The following is a 15,746-nucleotide window of genomic DNA, read 5'->3' on the forward strand; positions in this document are numbered from 1 at the left end:
CCAAACCAAATAATAATATCCAAACCCACTAATTTTGGACTTTTATGTAAGTTGTTGATTTGGTTGAGAGGTACTTTCCCCAGTCCCACGTGTGACTTTTTTCTCTTTTTTTTTTTTTTAAAGTTTCTTTTTCGTTTGGAACCTCATGAATCATGATGCGTTACAAATAAATAATGTTTTGTTGCATAGAAAAAACCAAATGGTCGCATTCACCAGACATTCGTCTGAGGGGCCCATGAAAAAGCCCCTTGCCTTTTCAAGATGGACTACTTCTCTATTTTACAATTTGGGCCTAACCCAAACCCCCTCCTCATATTTTCACACTCACACGTGTGTATGCATGTTTACTTTATTGTTGTTATTCTTATTCTTATTTACTTTATTTAATTTAACAAACTGTTAGGTGTAATTATCATTTAATTTTTAGTTAAACAAATGCGACATGTGCTTGGGGAATAATTAGCCTTAAGTTTGATTTGTATTCATTTATAATAATTTTTGCTATATTGGAAGCTATATTTTAAAACTAAAATCGTAATTTTATGCACAAAACAATTGTGTATCGCTTCAACCATAAAAAATTGACCTTTTAGCTCCCTATGGCTCTATCTACCTGAATAAAGGTATTGTTTTTATTTTGTTATAAATTTGTAGCAAATGCCGACTAAGTTTAAAATAAAATAAAATAAAATGGCTTGTAATTGTCAACTGGGGATTGCTATTCACCCCTTACGTTTTCAAATTCAATGCAAAGGACGAAACTATCCCTGTTGACAGTTTCCCTACACCCCCTTCTCCTTCTCTTCTCACCTGTTTCTATCTTCTCTTTCTCCTTCTCCAATTTCTCATCTCCTACCTCACATCCTTTATCCTTTTTCTGCTCCCACTACCTCACATCCTTTATCCTGTGTCTCCTTCACCCGTGTGAGAGGAACATTGTTTTTTGCTTGTGTTTGTTCAACAAAAATGTGTTTCTATTGTGTAGAAATACATAATGGAATCATATTTCCTTTTTGTGTTTGATAAGAGTGTAAAACACAAATGTGATTTTGTGGTTTATCTCATTGACATACACCATAGAAATACATTTCTGATGTGCACTTTCATCAAACACCCAAGGAAAACATGTTTCCATTATGATTAATAGCAATTGGTAGGTGAGAATGGTAATTTCCATCTTATTTCAAGTACTTGTACGGTCTAAGCCCATAATATAATTTTTTTTATAGTAATAAAGGACTTTCTTCTTTACTACCATCAAAACTAAACGGCTGAAACGGATTTTTTTCAAGAGAAAATTGGTCATATGATATGCCCATAATATAATTATGTCCGTATATCATATAACTTTTGTATAAATATACAGTCTCCTACCATTCTGGCAATTTTCAAGAATTATTTTCACCAAAATTTTATCTCTCTCAAAATGAAAGTCCAAAGAGATTCTCAAGGCCACTAACGTTCGGCCTTATTTATTTTATTTTTGTCTTCTTTCTCTTCATGTTTCTATGGGACTTGCATTGGGCCTGGTCCTTTAGATGCGCGTAATCTTAATCTGGGCCAGGCTAATTTGTCTGTTGGAAACAAAGACAATTACAAATTTATAATTGGGTCAAACCCTTATATATTCAATATGGTTCTCAAATGCTGGTATAAAATACAAATAATGTAATTATATGTGTCAAGATGTACTTTAAATTAGAAAAACAAATTTTACAAAACTACACTTGTTTATCATTCAAACACTCTCTCATCCGTCATGGGCCTAATACTTTCTACGACCAATCTTCATATCATACGACAATCAACGTACTACGAAGTAGTAATTGAAAATGAGATCAGGTGCAATAAGGACAAGAGGATACACACAATTACTTTCACCGAGTTAATATTTAATGGCTATCACCTGACATCTTTACTGGAGTAGGTAGCATAGCTTTTATAACTCTTCAATTCATTCTAGATGGCAGTATTAATTGATACTTTGAAGTGCTACTGCCAAGTATAGACATTACAGTAATTTCTTGTTTTTTTTCTTTTTTCAAAAACTAGTTAATATTTACTTATATTTAAGTTTAAAATTATTTTTGTTGTTATTTATATTTAAGTCCAGAAGAAATATTTAATTATATTTAATTCTAAAATTATGTTTTTATTACTTATACTTAAGTCCCGAAGAAATATTAGCTAATATCAACCTATCCAGGTTAGAAGATTTGGAGAAGGCGGGGACTGTATTTATTAGGGGGTGGTGGGAGCTGAGAGAAACAAACAAGCATAAGATTAATTGAGAGACGCAGAAGGTAAAGATCGAAGAATGGAAGGGTCTTCACCATCCATTGAAGAAGAGAGAACAGCCACTTTCTATGTGTACCATCCTTGCTATTTTCTTCAACAAGCACTCAGGGCTCTCTTGAAGTGTGTAGGTATTGATGAGTCTGAAAACACAATGTGTTCACAGGCCAATAAACAAGAGAAAAGCTCACTGCCACAAACTCCTTCTGCAGATGATCCTATTACAAACTCTCCAACCCACAAAAGCTCCCCAGATGCTGCAGATCCACCTTCCACAACTAATCAAACCATTGTATGTGCTATGCTACCTTCTCAATCTTTCTCTACATGTGTCATATGTGTGTGTTTGTGTGCTTTCTTGTCAACAAAACAAACATATAGTATTAGGTAAGGGGAATAGTGGGTACTTACTTTGATGCTTTAATGTAGAACATAGAATTCATAGACCATGCGTTCAAAAAATAAAATAAAAGAAAAACCCTTCACTTTTTAACCAATTAATCATGATTAAGGTCTAAATTTTATATGGTTCAACTCAACACTCGCTCAACATTTGCAATTTCACCTTTAAAGATAATGTTAACGTTGTTCCATGTAACCATGTAGACCATGATTAAATCTAAACAAATCATATAACCTACCAAGTCTTTTTTTTTCAATTTTTTTTCCTGTTGCATAAAATGATTTCTGTCATTAATTATTGGGCATCACCAGTACTAGAAGGCATGCAAACATTGGATATGTCATGTGTGTGTAATAAACTAATAATCCAAAATAAAGTCCCCATTTAATTTTTGGTACTAGCTAGCTAGTGATCAAAATCTTTAAAAACTTTGCGTAGATCATTGCAAGTTTAATGGCAACGCGTGGCAGTCGAGGGTCTAAAATTAGCGATGGGTCAGGCCCTCAGCATAATTAATAGATACCATGGCTTTTCACTTGGTTGGTAAGTTTAACTTCCCAAATGTTACTAGTAAGTTTGTCCCTGTTCTCAAATCTCATACCCCATTAATTTAAACTTATTTTTCTTCTCTTTTCTAGATATCAAAATCTTTGCATTTTTAATTAGTGATCAGGTTAATTATCAATGATATTACTTTTAATTTCTGCAGGATTATAAAGTGTGTGATACTCGAAGGTCAGGACTTAATTACCCAAGGGCCCAGGCCTTCAGAGAATAAATGAAAAATTTATGCTGAATTTCCTCTTAGTGTTAGTCTAGTTGTCATAGTTTTGCTTCCTCTAGCTGTTTATTTTAACCTTTCTTTCCTATTTTCCTTCTTCTTTGCCATTTTCAGATAGAGTTGTACGTGTGTGGGAATTAAATATTTATGCAGATATATATAGAAGGCCTGACCTGTAAATCCATATCAATATTTAATTGCTAGCTTGTGCTTTACAATTCAGCTTCATACAGCGGAAGAGATTTTATTTTTAGTATCGTAGTACTATTTATCTTATTTTGTGCCACCGTTAATATATATATATATATAATTGTGCCACCATTCTTTTTATTTTCCGGCACAAAAGAGGGGCCAATTAAACAGAAAAAAAAAACAAGACAAGTAGATACTGTGATGTTCGAGGTATCAGCAAGAAGGTGGTGTGTCAAACCAGGACAAATACAATGGTATATATACAGTGTGTTACTTTTATTTCGTCCGTATCAAGAGGGAACATCCCCATTCCGTGCCGTTAATATATACATTTTTTAAAATTTATGTGCATTATAATTAACCTTCAATAACTAAAGACATGGGAGGAAACTAAAAGTTGTTAGACATAAATGTTTCATCACTTGGAATTTTTAATTAATATTTCAAATTTGATTTTTGGTTTAGGTATAAAATTATGATTAAAGGTATTATTATATTTCAAAATAAATTCATCTAATAAGAAAAAATTAGTTGAATATCAAATACATTTTACTCCATTCACAGCATTCAAAATTTTAAATCGATGTTGATAAATAAGGCAGCACTTATCTGATTGTAATTTTTTTTAGAGAATACCCAAGTTAGACTATTAGCACTATGTATTTTGAAAAAAAAACTTCATTCATTTTTATATATAAGATTCAATTGCTTAATTTATTAAGATTAAAAAAAATATTAATTTATTTAATCATAATAAAATAATCTTAAATTTATATCTTTTCCAAAATTATCTTTATCATTAATATTTATCTCTTCTAATGATTTGCTAATATATTATTTTTTTAATATGAGGTATTTTTAGTCTATAAATAATTAATGTGAGAAATATTAATAATTAAGTTTTATAAAAATGAATAAATGTCATTTTAAATTTGTGTCTTGTAAATAAAAAAGGAGAGAAGAAGTAATAGATAAATTAACTAGTTAAAAATTGAAAAGATAATTGATAGATGAAAACTAACCGATGATTGGAAGGTATTAGTTGAAAGTTGTCAAACTAATTTTTTTAATTAAAAGTGTTTTGATAAAATTATTTGTTAAAGTTCTTCGTAAATATAAATTGAAAAGAATGGATGTGTATCTTGTTTATATAATATTTTTTATAAAAAATTAATTTTATGGATAAAATATATTTTTGGATAATTATGATTATAATTTTTAATGAATTTTGAAATCTTATATTTTTTGTTTAAAAATTAATTATTTTAATTACATTTTTTAATTTCAATTATTACATTTCTTTCGTACTGTGCATTCTATTGTTAATTTTATATTATGCTTTTAAAAAATATTTTAATTAAATTTAAAATAAAATTTAAATAACATACTAAAGCAAACATTATAGTTTCATCATTTTGATTAGTTTGATAATATATATCGTTGTGTGTTTTTAAATACTATATTGCGTATAGTATTATCATACTAATATTATCAAAATGTTAAATTACAATGTTAAAACAATAAAATAAAAATGTAAATAGGATGATAGTAATAAAAACAAAGTTATAATATAAAAATCTAAATAATAATATAAAAAAGAAATAAAAAAAACCCCAAAGAAGTATTTTTGGTACAAGTAATTAAATATGTAGAAATTTTGGTAGAAGCCTTACATTAACGACTACTGAATATAGCAAAGAAAAAAAAATAGAATTATTGATTTGATAAGAGGCAGGCCATAGCCTCATTGGAACCAAAAACTAAAAAGAACAGTTACCAGAATTAGAAAAACTTTGCAAAATGGAAGCAATAACAAGAGATTCATCATCACCATCGTAAGAAGCAGCATTCATCATCTCTAGACAAACTTCAACACTTGGATCCAACTCTGGGGTCGGCGGTGGCGGTGGAGGAGGCAATGACGACATAGGAAGTGGTGGAAGAGACACAAAAGGGTAGTGAAAATTAGTTCGAGCATTAATGCCACAAATCTTGATAGATGAAAGATCATAAGCTATAGCAGCCTCTTCAGCAGTGTCAAATGTGCCTAGCCAGTGTCTCTCTTTGGTGTATGGGTTCCTAATCTCAGCAGCATATCTTCCCCATGGCCTTTTTCTCACACCAAGATACATTGTAGATCGCCTAGAAGTTCTTCTAATGGGGTTTTTGTAAATCAATGGTGAAAGGTTTTCCATTGGCTTGGTCTTGGAAACTTGAGCTGTTGTTTGAGACATAGAAAGATATAGAGTTGGGTTTATATAATAATTGATAGCTAGGATGATTGAGGAGGTATAGTTTAATTAATTGGTGAAATTTATATATAGTTCAAGTTCCATTGTAAGCCATGTGTGGAAGTGGAACAATGTAGGATGTGCAAGAAAGAAGATATTGTGTTTATATGATTTAATTATATTTGGTGGAGTGGGGCAGGTAAGAAGCATAGCTATCATGGAATATATAATATAGAATTAACTGCTCATTTGTTTCTCTAATGGCTGTTTCTTCTCATTCATTTCCCTGTTTTCCTCGCATATGACATGATTAGAGTCAGCATAATGCGTAAATAAGTGCAACATGCTGATGTGTTGCCACCTTTTGGCAATTAACCTCTCACTCTCTCCATTTGTTCTTGCCAGACTGAAGATCGATCAATTTAAACAAATTTAATTATTTTTTTAATTCATGAAACTAAGAAAAACTGATTCAATAAAGCTGTCCCCTCTTGGCCCCTTGTTTCCCAAGATATATATAACAAATTAAGTGCTAATAAATCCAATAGAAAATAGAGGATTTGACGGATCACTAGAGTTTGGAGATATGATTTTGTGGTTTATGTTTTTGGACGGTGTTTTAGGGTAAGATTTCTTCAAAAGTTCATCATGACTTTTTTTGCCCAGCAGACGGCCTAGCTTTATTTTATGTCTTGGAAACTTAAGCTGCTCATGGGTGAGAGTAGTCTTTAATTAGGTGAACAATCTGTTTCCTATTTGAATGTATATATACACCCCTATGTATGTAAGATGTGGTTCGTGTTTTCTATAAATTGAGATTTGATAATTATTTAATTTCATGGCCGTTAAAATTATAGTTTTATAATGTTGCCAACTTTTGCTTATTATTAAGTTATAAACTCATCCGATTGTGGCTGTTTTTTAGACAATGTAAAGATAACTGTTTTTTTTTTGTTTTTTTATATTTTTTGTAAGCAATATAATGCAAAGATAGTCGTATAATCCATTTCTTTCGTTTGATCCAAGGAGTTATTTTTTATTATCATTAATGAGCCATTCGTGTATACAAAAGTTAGATTTTATTTTGTTTAATATAAACCACGCGTGAAAGTCTTATAATAATTGAGGTATTATTTTTAAAGTATAGAAAACTAAACTAAAATTGCTATACGGGAGTTACAAACATTTAATTTGCCTTTAAGGAATTCTTTTAGCAAACTTATGATGCGAACTGGTTCGAATTGGCTCATTAAAATTAGACGTGCACTCAACGCTAAATATGGCGGACCTTCACAATTTATGTTAAGAATCAAGGTCATCTAATATACAAATATTATGGTATAAAATACTACATTAGGGTTTCTATATACAATTACAAGCGGGTCTTGTGTGACTCCTTCCATTTTTTTTTAAAATAAATAAATTATATTTAAAAAATTTCAATTTATGTTTTCATAATAATAAAGATAATCAAACAATTAATGTAATTGTTTAGTTAATAGGTAATATGTACATGATTAGAACAGAACATAAAGTACTTCATAGAGATATATATCTTTATTTTCAAGTCAATCTAGATTTTTTTTCATGTATAAAAGAAGGAAGTCAGCAAGAGGTGCATAAGCGAAGTAATTAAGCCAAAAAGCCCGTTTGGATGTGCATAATATACGTGAATGCAGCAAAGCCGCGATAATAATAGATTGAAATCGCCATGAAAAGTGAAGCATTAATTGAAACCAATTGCAGTTGTAATAACGGTTATATAGCACAAGCTGTGCCAATACCAAGTCCAAAAGATCCAACGTCAGGGTATACAAAAAAAGAGAGTTATAACAACGCTTTAATTTCTATTATATATACATATGATCGAAAAACAATATAATTTATTTTTATTGACATTTTGAAAACAACGTTAAGATGGAATGATATATAGAAGGTGCTTGCTTCCGTGCCGTCAATACTTGACGGGTTTTGGTGCCGTCCCCAGTATTTTTTTAAATATTCTAAAAATTAAAAAGGCTTGTTATATAAAATTAAAAATAATAAAACTATTTTGACAAATAAAAATCTTCTCCACCTATCTAATGTCATGAGAATGCAATTTGCAAAATTAAGTAGCACGGAATGAGCTGATTAGAATTGGTCAAGAAGGCTTCAATAATCAATGCCAATATCCTCTCTCAAGATGGCAGAAAGATATTTTCGATACCCAACTTGAAAATTATACCGAGAAAAGCATTTTGAGGCAAAGATTTTGTAAAAACATCTGCTAGTTGATGATGTTTTCTGACATGAATCAGCTTTAGTGCTCCTTTATCAACTTGTTCTCTGACATAATACAGATCAATCTCTAAGTGCTTGGTTCTTTCATGGTATGTGGGGTTTGTAGCAATATAGATTGTTGCTTTGTTGTCACAATAGATAGCTGCAAATGATATCTTAATGTTGAAATCATTTAGCAAGTTTTGTAGCCAAGCAAGCTCACTTGACACAGATGATAAAGTTCGATATTCTGCTTCTATAGAAGACTTACTAACTGTCTTCTATTTCTTTGCCTTCCAGGAAATCAATGAATTTCCTAAGAAAACACAATATCCAGTTGTCAACTTTCGGCTATCAAGACATGAACCCCAATCTGCATCTACATAAGCATGGATCTTAAAGAGGACCCCTTGTCTAGCTGTGTGCTTAAGGTATCTTAGCAGGATGTTGGCAGCATTCATGTGTCCTGAGCAAGGATCAAATACAAGTTGGATTAGTTTGTGAACAGTGTAACAAATATCGGGCCTTGAGATGGTTAGGTACAACAGTCTTCCAATTAGTCTTCTATAAGTTTCTGGATCTGGAAGTTGTGATCCTGATTCTGCATTCAATTTCAGATCAGCTTCCATATGGACTGTAGATGGCTTACAAGCAAGCATTCCAGTGTCCTCCAAAATAGACATAGTATAATGTCTCTGGCACATGAATATTCCTACTTGAGATCGTGAGAGTTCAAGACCAAGAAAGAATTTTAGATTACCCAAATCTTTTAATTTGAAGTATTGTTGAAGCATGATTTTTGTAGAGTGAATAGATGTTTTATCTAGGCTGGCAATGACAATGTCATCAACATAAACCAAAATGGCTATGAATGATGAACCTGTTCCTTTGGTGAACAAGGTGTAATCATGCTTTGATTGAATGTATTTTTGAGAGGTCAATGTGGTGCAAAACTTATTGAACCAACTTCTTGAAGCTTGCTTCAGGCCATAAATAGACTTATTCAGCCTGCAAACAAGAGGTGCAGATGATCGAGAATGTGGTACATGGTTGTAGCCTTAAGGGATCTACATGTAGATTTCTTCATCCAAGCTGCCATTAAGGAATGCATTGTTCACATCTAGCTAAGCTAGGTGCCAATGCTGGGAAGCAACAAAGGACCAAAGGAGTCTGAGAGTAGTAATCTTAGCCACAGGGGAAAATGTCTCTTTAAAATCTAGGCCATATTGTTGTGTGAAACCACGCACTACAAGTCTTGCCTTGTGTTTGGCCACAGTTTCGTCTGAGTTCAATTTCAATTTCAATAACCATTTGCTGGTGATAGGTTTCTTGTTGGGCGGTAGCTGAGTGATGGTCCAAGTGTTGTTGAGATCCATGGTTGTAAGTTCAGCTTGAATGACTTGTTTCCAGTGAGGAAATTTGATGTCTTGCTTGTAAGTCTATGGTTCATGATTTTTAGAAATTTGACAGATATAGTGGGTATGATGTGTTGTAAGTTTTGAGTAATTAATGTAGTTTTGGATAGGATATAGAGGTTTGGAATCCATATTTACATTGTAACAATGATAATCAGTAAGGTATTTAGGTTGACCACATTGTCTAGTTGATCTTCTGAGTTGGTTTTCTGAAGGTGGGTTAGGCTGAATGTTGTTTTGTATGCTTGGTTGATTGTCTGGATGGTGTTGTGTGTGTGTAGGGTCAAAATCATCACAAGTGCTTGGAGTGATCAGATTTGGAGTAATGTGAGGGTTGAGAGGATTAGTGGACCTTGTTGTAGAATCTTTGTCTTTGAAAGGAAACATGTGTTCAAAGAACTTCACGTCCCTTGATATGAAAGTTTCGAGAGTGGTCAAGTCTAACAACTTGTAGCCTTTATATCCATGAGGATAGCCTATGAAAACTGTTGCAGTAGCTCTTGGACTGAACTTGTGTCGTGTGGATAGAAGAGTAGATGCATAACATAGAGTTCCAAAGGTCCTAAAATCAGAATAGTTAGGCAGTTGTTGATGTAGAATTTCATAAGCAGATTTATGTTGCAAAATAGGACTTGGTGTTCTATTCATCAGAAAGACAACAGTTTTAACACATTCTCCCCACATTTTTATAGGAACATTAGATTGATGCATTAAATTCCTAGCAATGTTTAATATATGTAGGTGTTTTCTTTCTATCACACTATTATGTTGGGGTCTCTCTACACATGAAAATTGATGTAAGACACCTTTTTGAAGGAAAAAATCTTTGAAAGCCAATTCTCTAGCATTATCAAACCTAAAGGCCTTAATACTAGTTTGAATTGATTCTCAACATAGGAAAAGAACTGAGGTATGACAATAATACAATCAGATTTATTCTTAAGCATATATATCCATGTGAACCTACTTTTATCATCAACTAAAGTTAAGAAGTAACTAAAACGATCATGAGTGAGGTGCCTAAAAGGTTTACATATGTCAGCATGAATCAAGTCAAAACAATGTTCACTTAATCTATTGGGATTTAGGAAAGGGAGCCTATTTTGTTTGGCAATATGACAAGTGCTACAATGATAACTGGAATCTACAAAAGTAAGGTCCATTTTATTAGCAATTATTTTGTATACAGGAATGGGTATATGGCCTAATCTTCTATGCCAGATTTCATATGAGACATTATTACAAATATTCACATATTTTGAACAAAGACTATGTTTGGGAAACTCAAAAACCAGTAATCCTTGCTTTTGCTTAGCAGTGCCAATCCTCCTCAAGGTCTTGAGGTCCTGTAAAATAAAGGAGTCAGGTTCCATTGTAAATCGAAAAGGATTAGTGTTGATAAGAGTGACAAGGTAGAGGAGATTAAATCTGAATGTAGGTATGAACAAAACATTATGTAGGAAAATGTCTTCATTAATCTTAATACTGCATATTCCTTCTACTTTAACTTTCATGGAATTAGGCAGTAGGACATGCGATTTGAAAATGGCAGTATATGAATTAAACAATTCTTTGAAACAACAAATGTGAGAGGTAGCCCCAGTATCAATGATCCAAGTGTGGTGATCATTATTGAAGGCAACATTCATACAGATACCTGTAACATTTGTGGCTACTACATCAATTGTAGATTCGGTTTTCATATGATTGGTTAAGAAAGAGATCAATTATTAGCACTGAGTAGCTGTTAAAGTTGGTGCCTAAACAGGAGGTGAACTTTCGGGTGTGTGTTGTACTTGATTCACCGAGTTACTAGTACAATCTTTGAAGTAATTTGGTGGATAACCCATAAGCTTGTAGCATTTATCCTTCGTGTGCCCCAACATATCACAGTGAGCACATTTGGGTCTTTCTTTCTTGATGTATTTCCCTTTATTGTTGTCATATTGGTTCTTTGATGCAGAATTAACAGAAAAAGCTATACTGTTTAAAGCATTGGTGGGTGAGTGAGTGACCACAATTTCCCTTTGAGCTTCTTCTTGAAGGATTAGTGAGAAAACATTACTCTGACCTCAGATTTGAGAGAAAGAATCATTCAAGCCCATCAAGAATGACATTACATACTCAGATTCTTGGTGAGTGTGGATTTGTTGAAGACCTTCGCAAGTGCATGAGAAGGTTTGTTTGTAACTGGCTAATTCTTCCCAAATAGACTTAAGTTTCGTGTAATACGTGTTGATATCGTTGGTGCCTTGCTGCAACGACATGAGTTGGCGCTTCAATTAGAAGATTCTGGGGCCATTTTTCCTCGAAAGCCTGGTTTTTAAGTCATCCCAAATTTCTTTCGCGGTATTGGTAAACAAGATGTTGGTGATGATATCCTTAGAGACAGGATTGTAGAGCCACGAGATGACAACGTTGTTCGCATGCGTCCAAGCAATGTATGTAGAAGCGTCTTTGTCAGGCTTCGAGAGTGTGTCGTCGATGAATGTCGTTTTGTTCTTGACAGAGAACGCTACCTTCATTGCTCTGCTCCAGGTTGTGTAATTCTTGTGATCAAAGGGTTGAGATGTGAGAACGAGGCCGGACCCATCTGAATGATGAAGGTGAAGAGGGTTGGTTGAGTCTTGGCTTGGATCAATGAGTGGGGGTGGCCATGGGAACCAGCAGAAGCAAAATCAGAATGTGGTGGGAGGAAGAACAAGTTGGATCGATGTTAAAGTGGATTACTCTAATCTGATACCACATTGAAACTCATGAACAGAGGAAAATATTAAGAGGAAGAAAACTATATTGAAAAGAGTAAACTGTTAACTATATACAGAAAAGATCCTATGTAGGTATATATACAAACAAGATGACTAACAGAAATAAGTAACAAACTCTAATAGAAAATTACTAACAAACTAATTATAATTAGTTATAACTAACAATGCCAATAGAGGGATAGGTCCCGAGGGGGAAACATAGGAGGAGCCACTGGAGCGCCGCCAAAACCTCCACGTCTCCTTGATTTTGGCGATGAAGGTGGTAGCCGAGTTGGAGAAGAAACGATATCGGACAATGCGTGACCGACGAGATTGGATGAGATGCAAATTAGTTTTAAATTTTGTAAATTAATTTAGGATCATTTTGTAAATATGTTAATTTTTAAATCATTAAAATTTAAAATTAAAATAATAGTACACATAATATTATATTATTGATTTGCTCCTGAAGGTATTGAAAATTCTTCGACTAATAGTAGAATTTACCTATATACAATCAGGTAGCTGATGGAGTCTCAGTCAAATTAAAGAGGCCTGGAGTGACATCCATAGCTATATAATAGTTGCAAATGAATCAATAATAAATAATGGAAATAAATAAAATAAAATTGAAACGAATAAATTAACATGTTGGCATTTGTCCAGGAGATATTCATGCGAGATGTCTACCTTCACTGGCTTTACATAGCTAGTTACCATCATTTCCCACCACTGTCATCAGTTTATGTTTCACAATGGCAAACAACAGAATGTCCTGAACTGCTGCATTAATTCACCATTCTAAGTAGAAACGTTTTTCCATAATCAACCCTAACCGGTTTCTGCATTAATTATGTACATAAATTAAGCATAATTATATAATCTATGAACCAGTCACGGTCACACATAACAATGATAACATATAGTATATATTATGCATGCTTAGGAGTAACATTCTTTGAGCATGGATGGAGATCACCAGGTTTCGTAATTAATTATATGTATACGCATCAGAATTAGCCGTGTCTCCTCTAGTTCTACGAAGAACATTGTAAACCTCAACAACATCTTTCTTCCACCATTCACCTATATATATAACTAATTAATTTCCATCTCAAAGAATTAATATATTATATATTAATATGTATGTAATTAATCTCTTTTCAAATTTTAATTACACGCCTCCACCAATTTAATAATCCGTATGTTTAAAAGCAATGACTAATATTTCTTTCAATTGATACTCTAAGTCTAAATTATATCCTCTCGAATCAACTTAGTTGATTAAGTTATGAAAGCTATGAATAAGTTTACAAGTTCAATCCCTCATTAATATACATATTCAACTTTTTTTTAATCGAAAAAATAAAAATTTATTAGATCAGAGAAAAGGATACGTACCATAACAATACCGATGACATATTTGAAAGGTGACGAAACAAATAGTGAATAATGATATTATATATATATATATTAAAATTGTATTTTTGGTTCTCCTAGTTGTCTCCGATCTCAATTTTGGTTCCCCTCTAAAATTGTTGATGCATTTAGTTCTTCAATTATATTCAATCCCATAAATATGACTTCAAGTTCAGATTTAAACATTGACTGTTATAAAGGAATGTTAACTGTCACATGTCACATTTTGATTGGACGTTGACAATAATACATTTTCATTGTAGAACCTGATATGTGACAATCATCATCATCGTCCAATCAAAATGTGACACGTGACTGTCAACATTATTTTATAACAGTCAATGTCTAAATCTAAACTTGGGGAGCACATTTACATGATTAAACATAATTGGAGGACTAAATGTATCAACAATTTTAAAGACGGATCAAAATTAAAATTGAAGATAACTAAAAGATCAAAAATATAATTTTGCATATATATATATATATATATATATATATATATATATATATATATATATATATATATAGCATTGCAGATCCTGCCATATCGTCATGCTCCTGAGGTCAGACTTCCGTGCCTTAAATCCCACGGAAGATAAGTCTTCAAACACCACAAATTGACAAAAAAATGATCCCTTAAATTAACAAAAACAATATTACATCTTATTTTGTGGTAAAAAACAATGTTATGTTTTTTTTATACGTGTTATAACATAAATTTGGTGACAAGGACTCCTTGGAAAATGTCAGTAAATCAGATCAATTAATGGTTTTAAAAGAAACATAAAAAAATTAAATATAACGTACAGTGCGCGCATTTTCCAAATCTGATTAATTGTGACATAAAAACGAGTGAAAAATAAATCATAAATTTGGTGACAAGGACTACTTCTAAAATTGATTATGAATATTAATTTTATAAATCAGGTATCCAATGTATAAGTTTGGTTTTGAGCTAAATAAATTGCTATCTTTTGGTGAGGAGTTGGACCTAAACTTTGATGATCCAGCTAACTCGATGCATAAGTTGTGTGTACTATTACATGAAAGTATGAATGCAAACGTATAGTACAGTACATTTCTGAAATTAATTCTAATAATCTGTAGATGTTGTAAACCATTTGCTAACCTATCCAAGCTTTAATTTGTTTCCTTTTGATGTTGACTTGAACGACTAGTAGCTCAAATTAACTATGGAACTTATAACAAAAAACCATAAGAAAAAAAAAAATCTAATTCAAACAACTACGTGCTGCCTGGTTATTTATCTCTATTAAACGGGATGGTGGCTCTTTCTTCTTATATTGGCTCGGTCAATAGCCAAACCCAAATGTTTAAAATTGTTATACTCCATATTCAATTAATTTTTTTAATATCTATTAAATTATTTCAGACAAGTAATTTCTGTTAGTCTTGAATGACTAAAAAATTTAATAAAATAATAATAAAATTAACACCACACACATAATCATTTAATGGATAGAAAAATTATTTTGAGTTCATTCATAAATATAAAAAGACTAAAAGGAAGACTTTTAAAACATAAAAGATGAAAAAAAATGAAAAATTATAATGGATCAAAATGATATTTTAGCCTTTAAAATATCATTGTTAAATATAAATTGATTTTTTCTAATATCAATTTTTTCTAGCTATATCAAAATTTTCAACGTTAGTTCTATCAAATATAAAACAAATAACAAACCCTATCGAAGTCCAATATCCATATGCACTACGTCACGGATTTAATCTTCTGTTTTTAGGTTTGGAGTTAGTGTGTGTGTTGAATTAGTTTATTTTAAGAAAACGATTTGTTATTATTTTTCTGAAATAATTTTAAAAAAGTTATTTATAAAATTGTATTTCCATATATATATATATATATATATATATATATATATATATGTATATATGTTCTTTAATCATAGCAATTTAATCGAGTAAGAAGGGTATTAATTAGCTGAACGCAAGTTTAATGTTATCTTTCCCGCAAACGTG

At 31.9% G+C, this 15,746-nt stretch overlaps 2 protein-coding genes across 5 annotated transcripts; one reads left to right on the forward strand and one right to left on the reverse strand.

Annotated features, from left to right (window-relative positions):
- Positions 1-2,197: 2,197 nt before the first annotated feature.
- On the forward strand, positions 2,198-3,709 carry LOC114370661. Of its 4 annotated transcripts, XR_003657898.1 has the most exons (4): positions 2,226-2,426; positions 2,508-2,587; positions 3,137-3,241; positions 3,408-3,709. XR_003657898.1 is itself a non-coding variant. In XM_028328054.1 (3 exons), exons 1-3 carry the CDS (start codon positions 2,318-2,320, stop codon positions 3,474-3,476), a joined length of 258 nt encoding a protein of 85 aa, XP_028183855.1. In that variant the 5' UTR covers positions 2,198-2,317; the 3' UTR covers positions 3,477-3,709. The 4 variants fall into 4 exon arrangements, 2 of the variants coding, with proteins under 2 accessions (XP_028183855.1, XP_028183854.1); XM_028328054.1 differs by lacking the exon at positions 3,137-3,241 and having other exon boundaries at positions 2,198-2,426; XR_003657897.1 differs by having other exon boundaries at positions 2,222-2,587.
- Positions 3,710-5,273: 1,564 nt separating this feature from the next.
- On the reverse strand, positions 5,274-6,033 carry LOC114370998 (ethylene-responsive transcription factor LEP-like). The gene has a single exon (XM_028328401.1). It carries the CDS (start codon positions 5,903-5,905, stop codon positions 5,432-5,434), a length of 474 nt encoding a protein of 157 aa, XP_028184202.1. The 5' UTR covers positions 5,906-6,033; the 3' UTR covers positions 5,274-5,431.
- Positions 6,034-15,746: the final 9,713 nt, after the last annotated feature.

This window comes from Glycine soja, chromosome 10 (genome assembly GCF_004193775.1).
Source record: "Glycine soja cultivar W05 chromosome 10, ASM419377v2, whole genome shotgun sequence".
Classification (NCBI taxonomy): Eukaryota; Viridiplantae; Streptophyta; class Magnoliopsida; order Fabales; family Fabaceae; genus Glycine; species Glycine soja.

What these genes read in the sequence shown, in the direction of transcription:
- LOC114370661 (XM_028328053.1), top strand. Translation starts at nt 2,318, where the DNA reads ATGGAAGGGTCTTCACCATCCATTGAAGAAGAGAGAACAGCCACTTTC. An exon ending in CCACAACTAATCAAACCATT is followed by an intron (nt 2,588 to 3,407) that starts GTATGTGCTATG and finishes TAATTTCTGCAG; the next exon opens with GATTATAAAGTGTGTGATAC.
- LOC114370998 (XM_028328401.1), bottom strand. Translation starts at nt 5,905, where the DNA reads ATGTCTCAAACAACAGCTCAAGTTTCCAAGACCAAGCCAATGGAAAAC.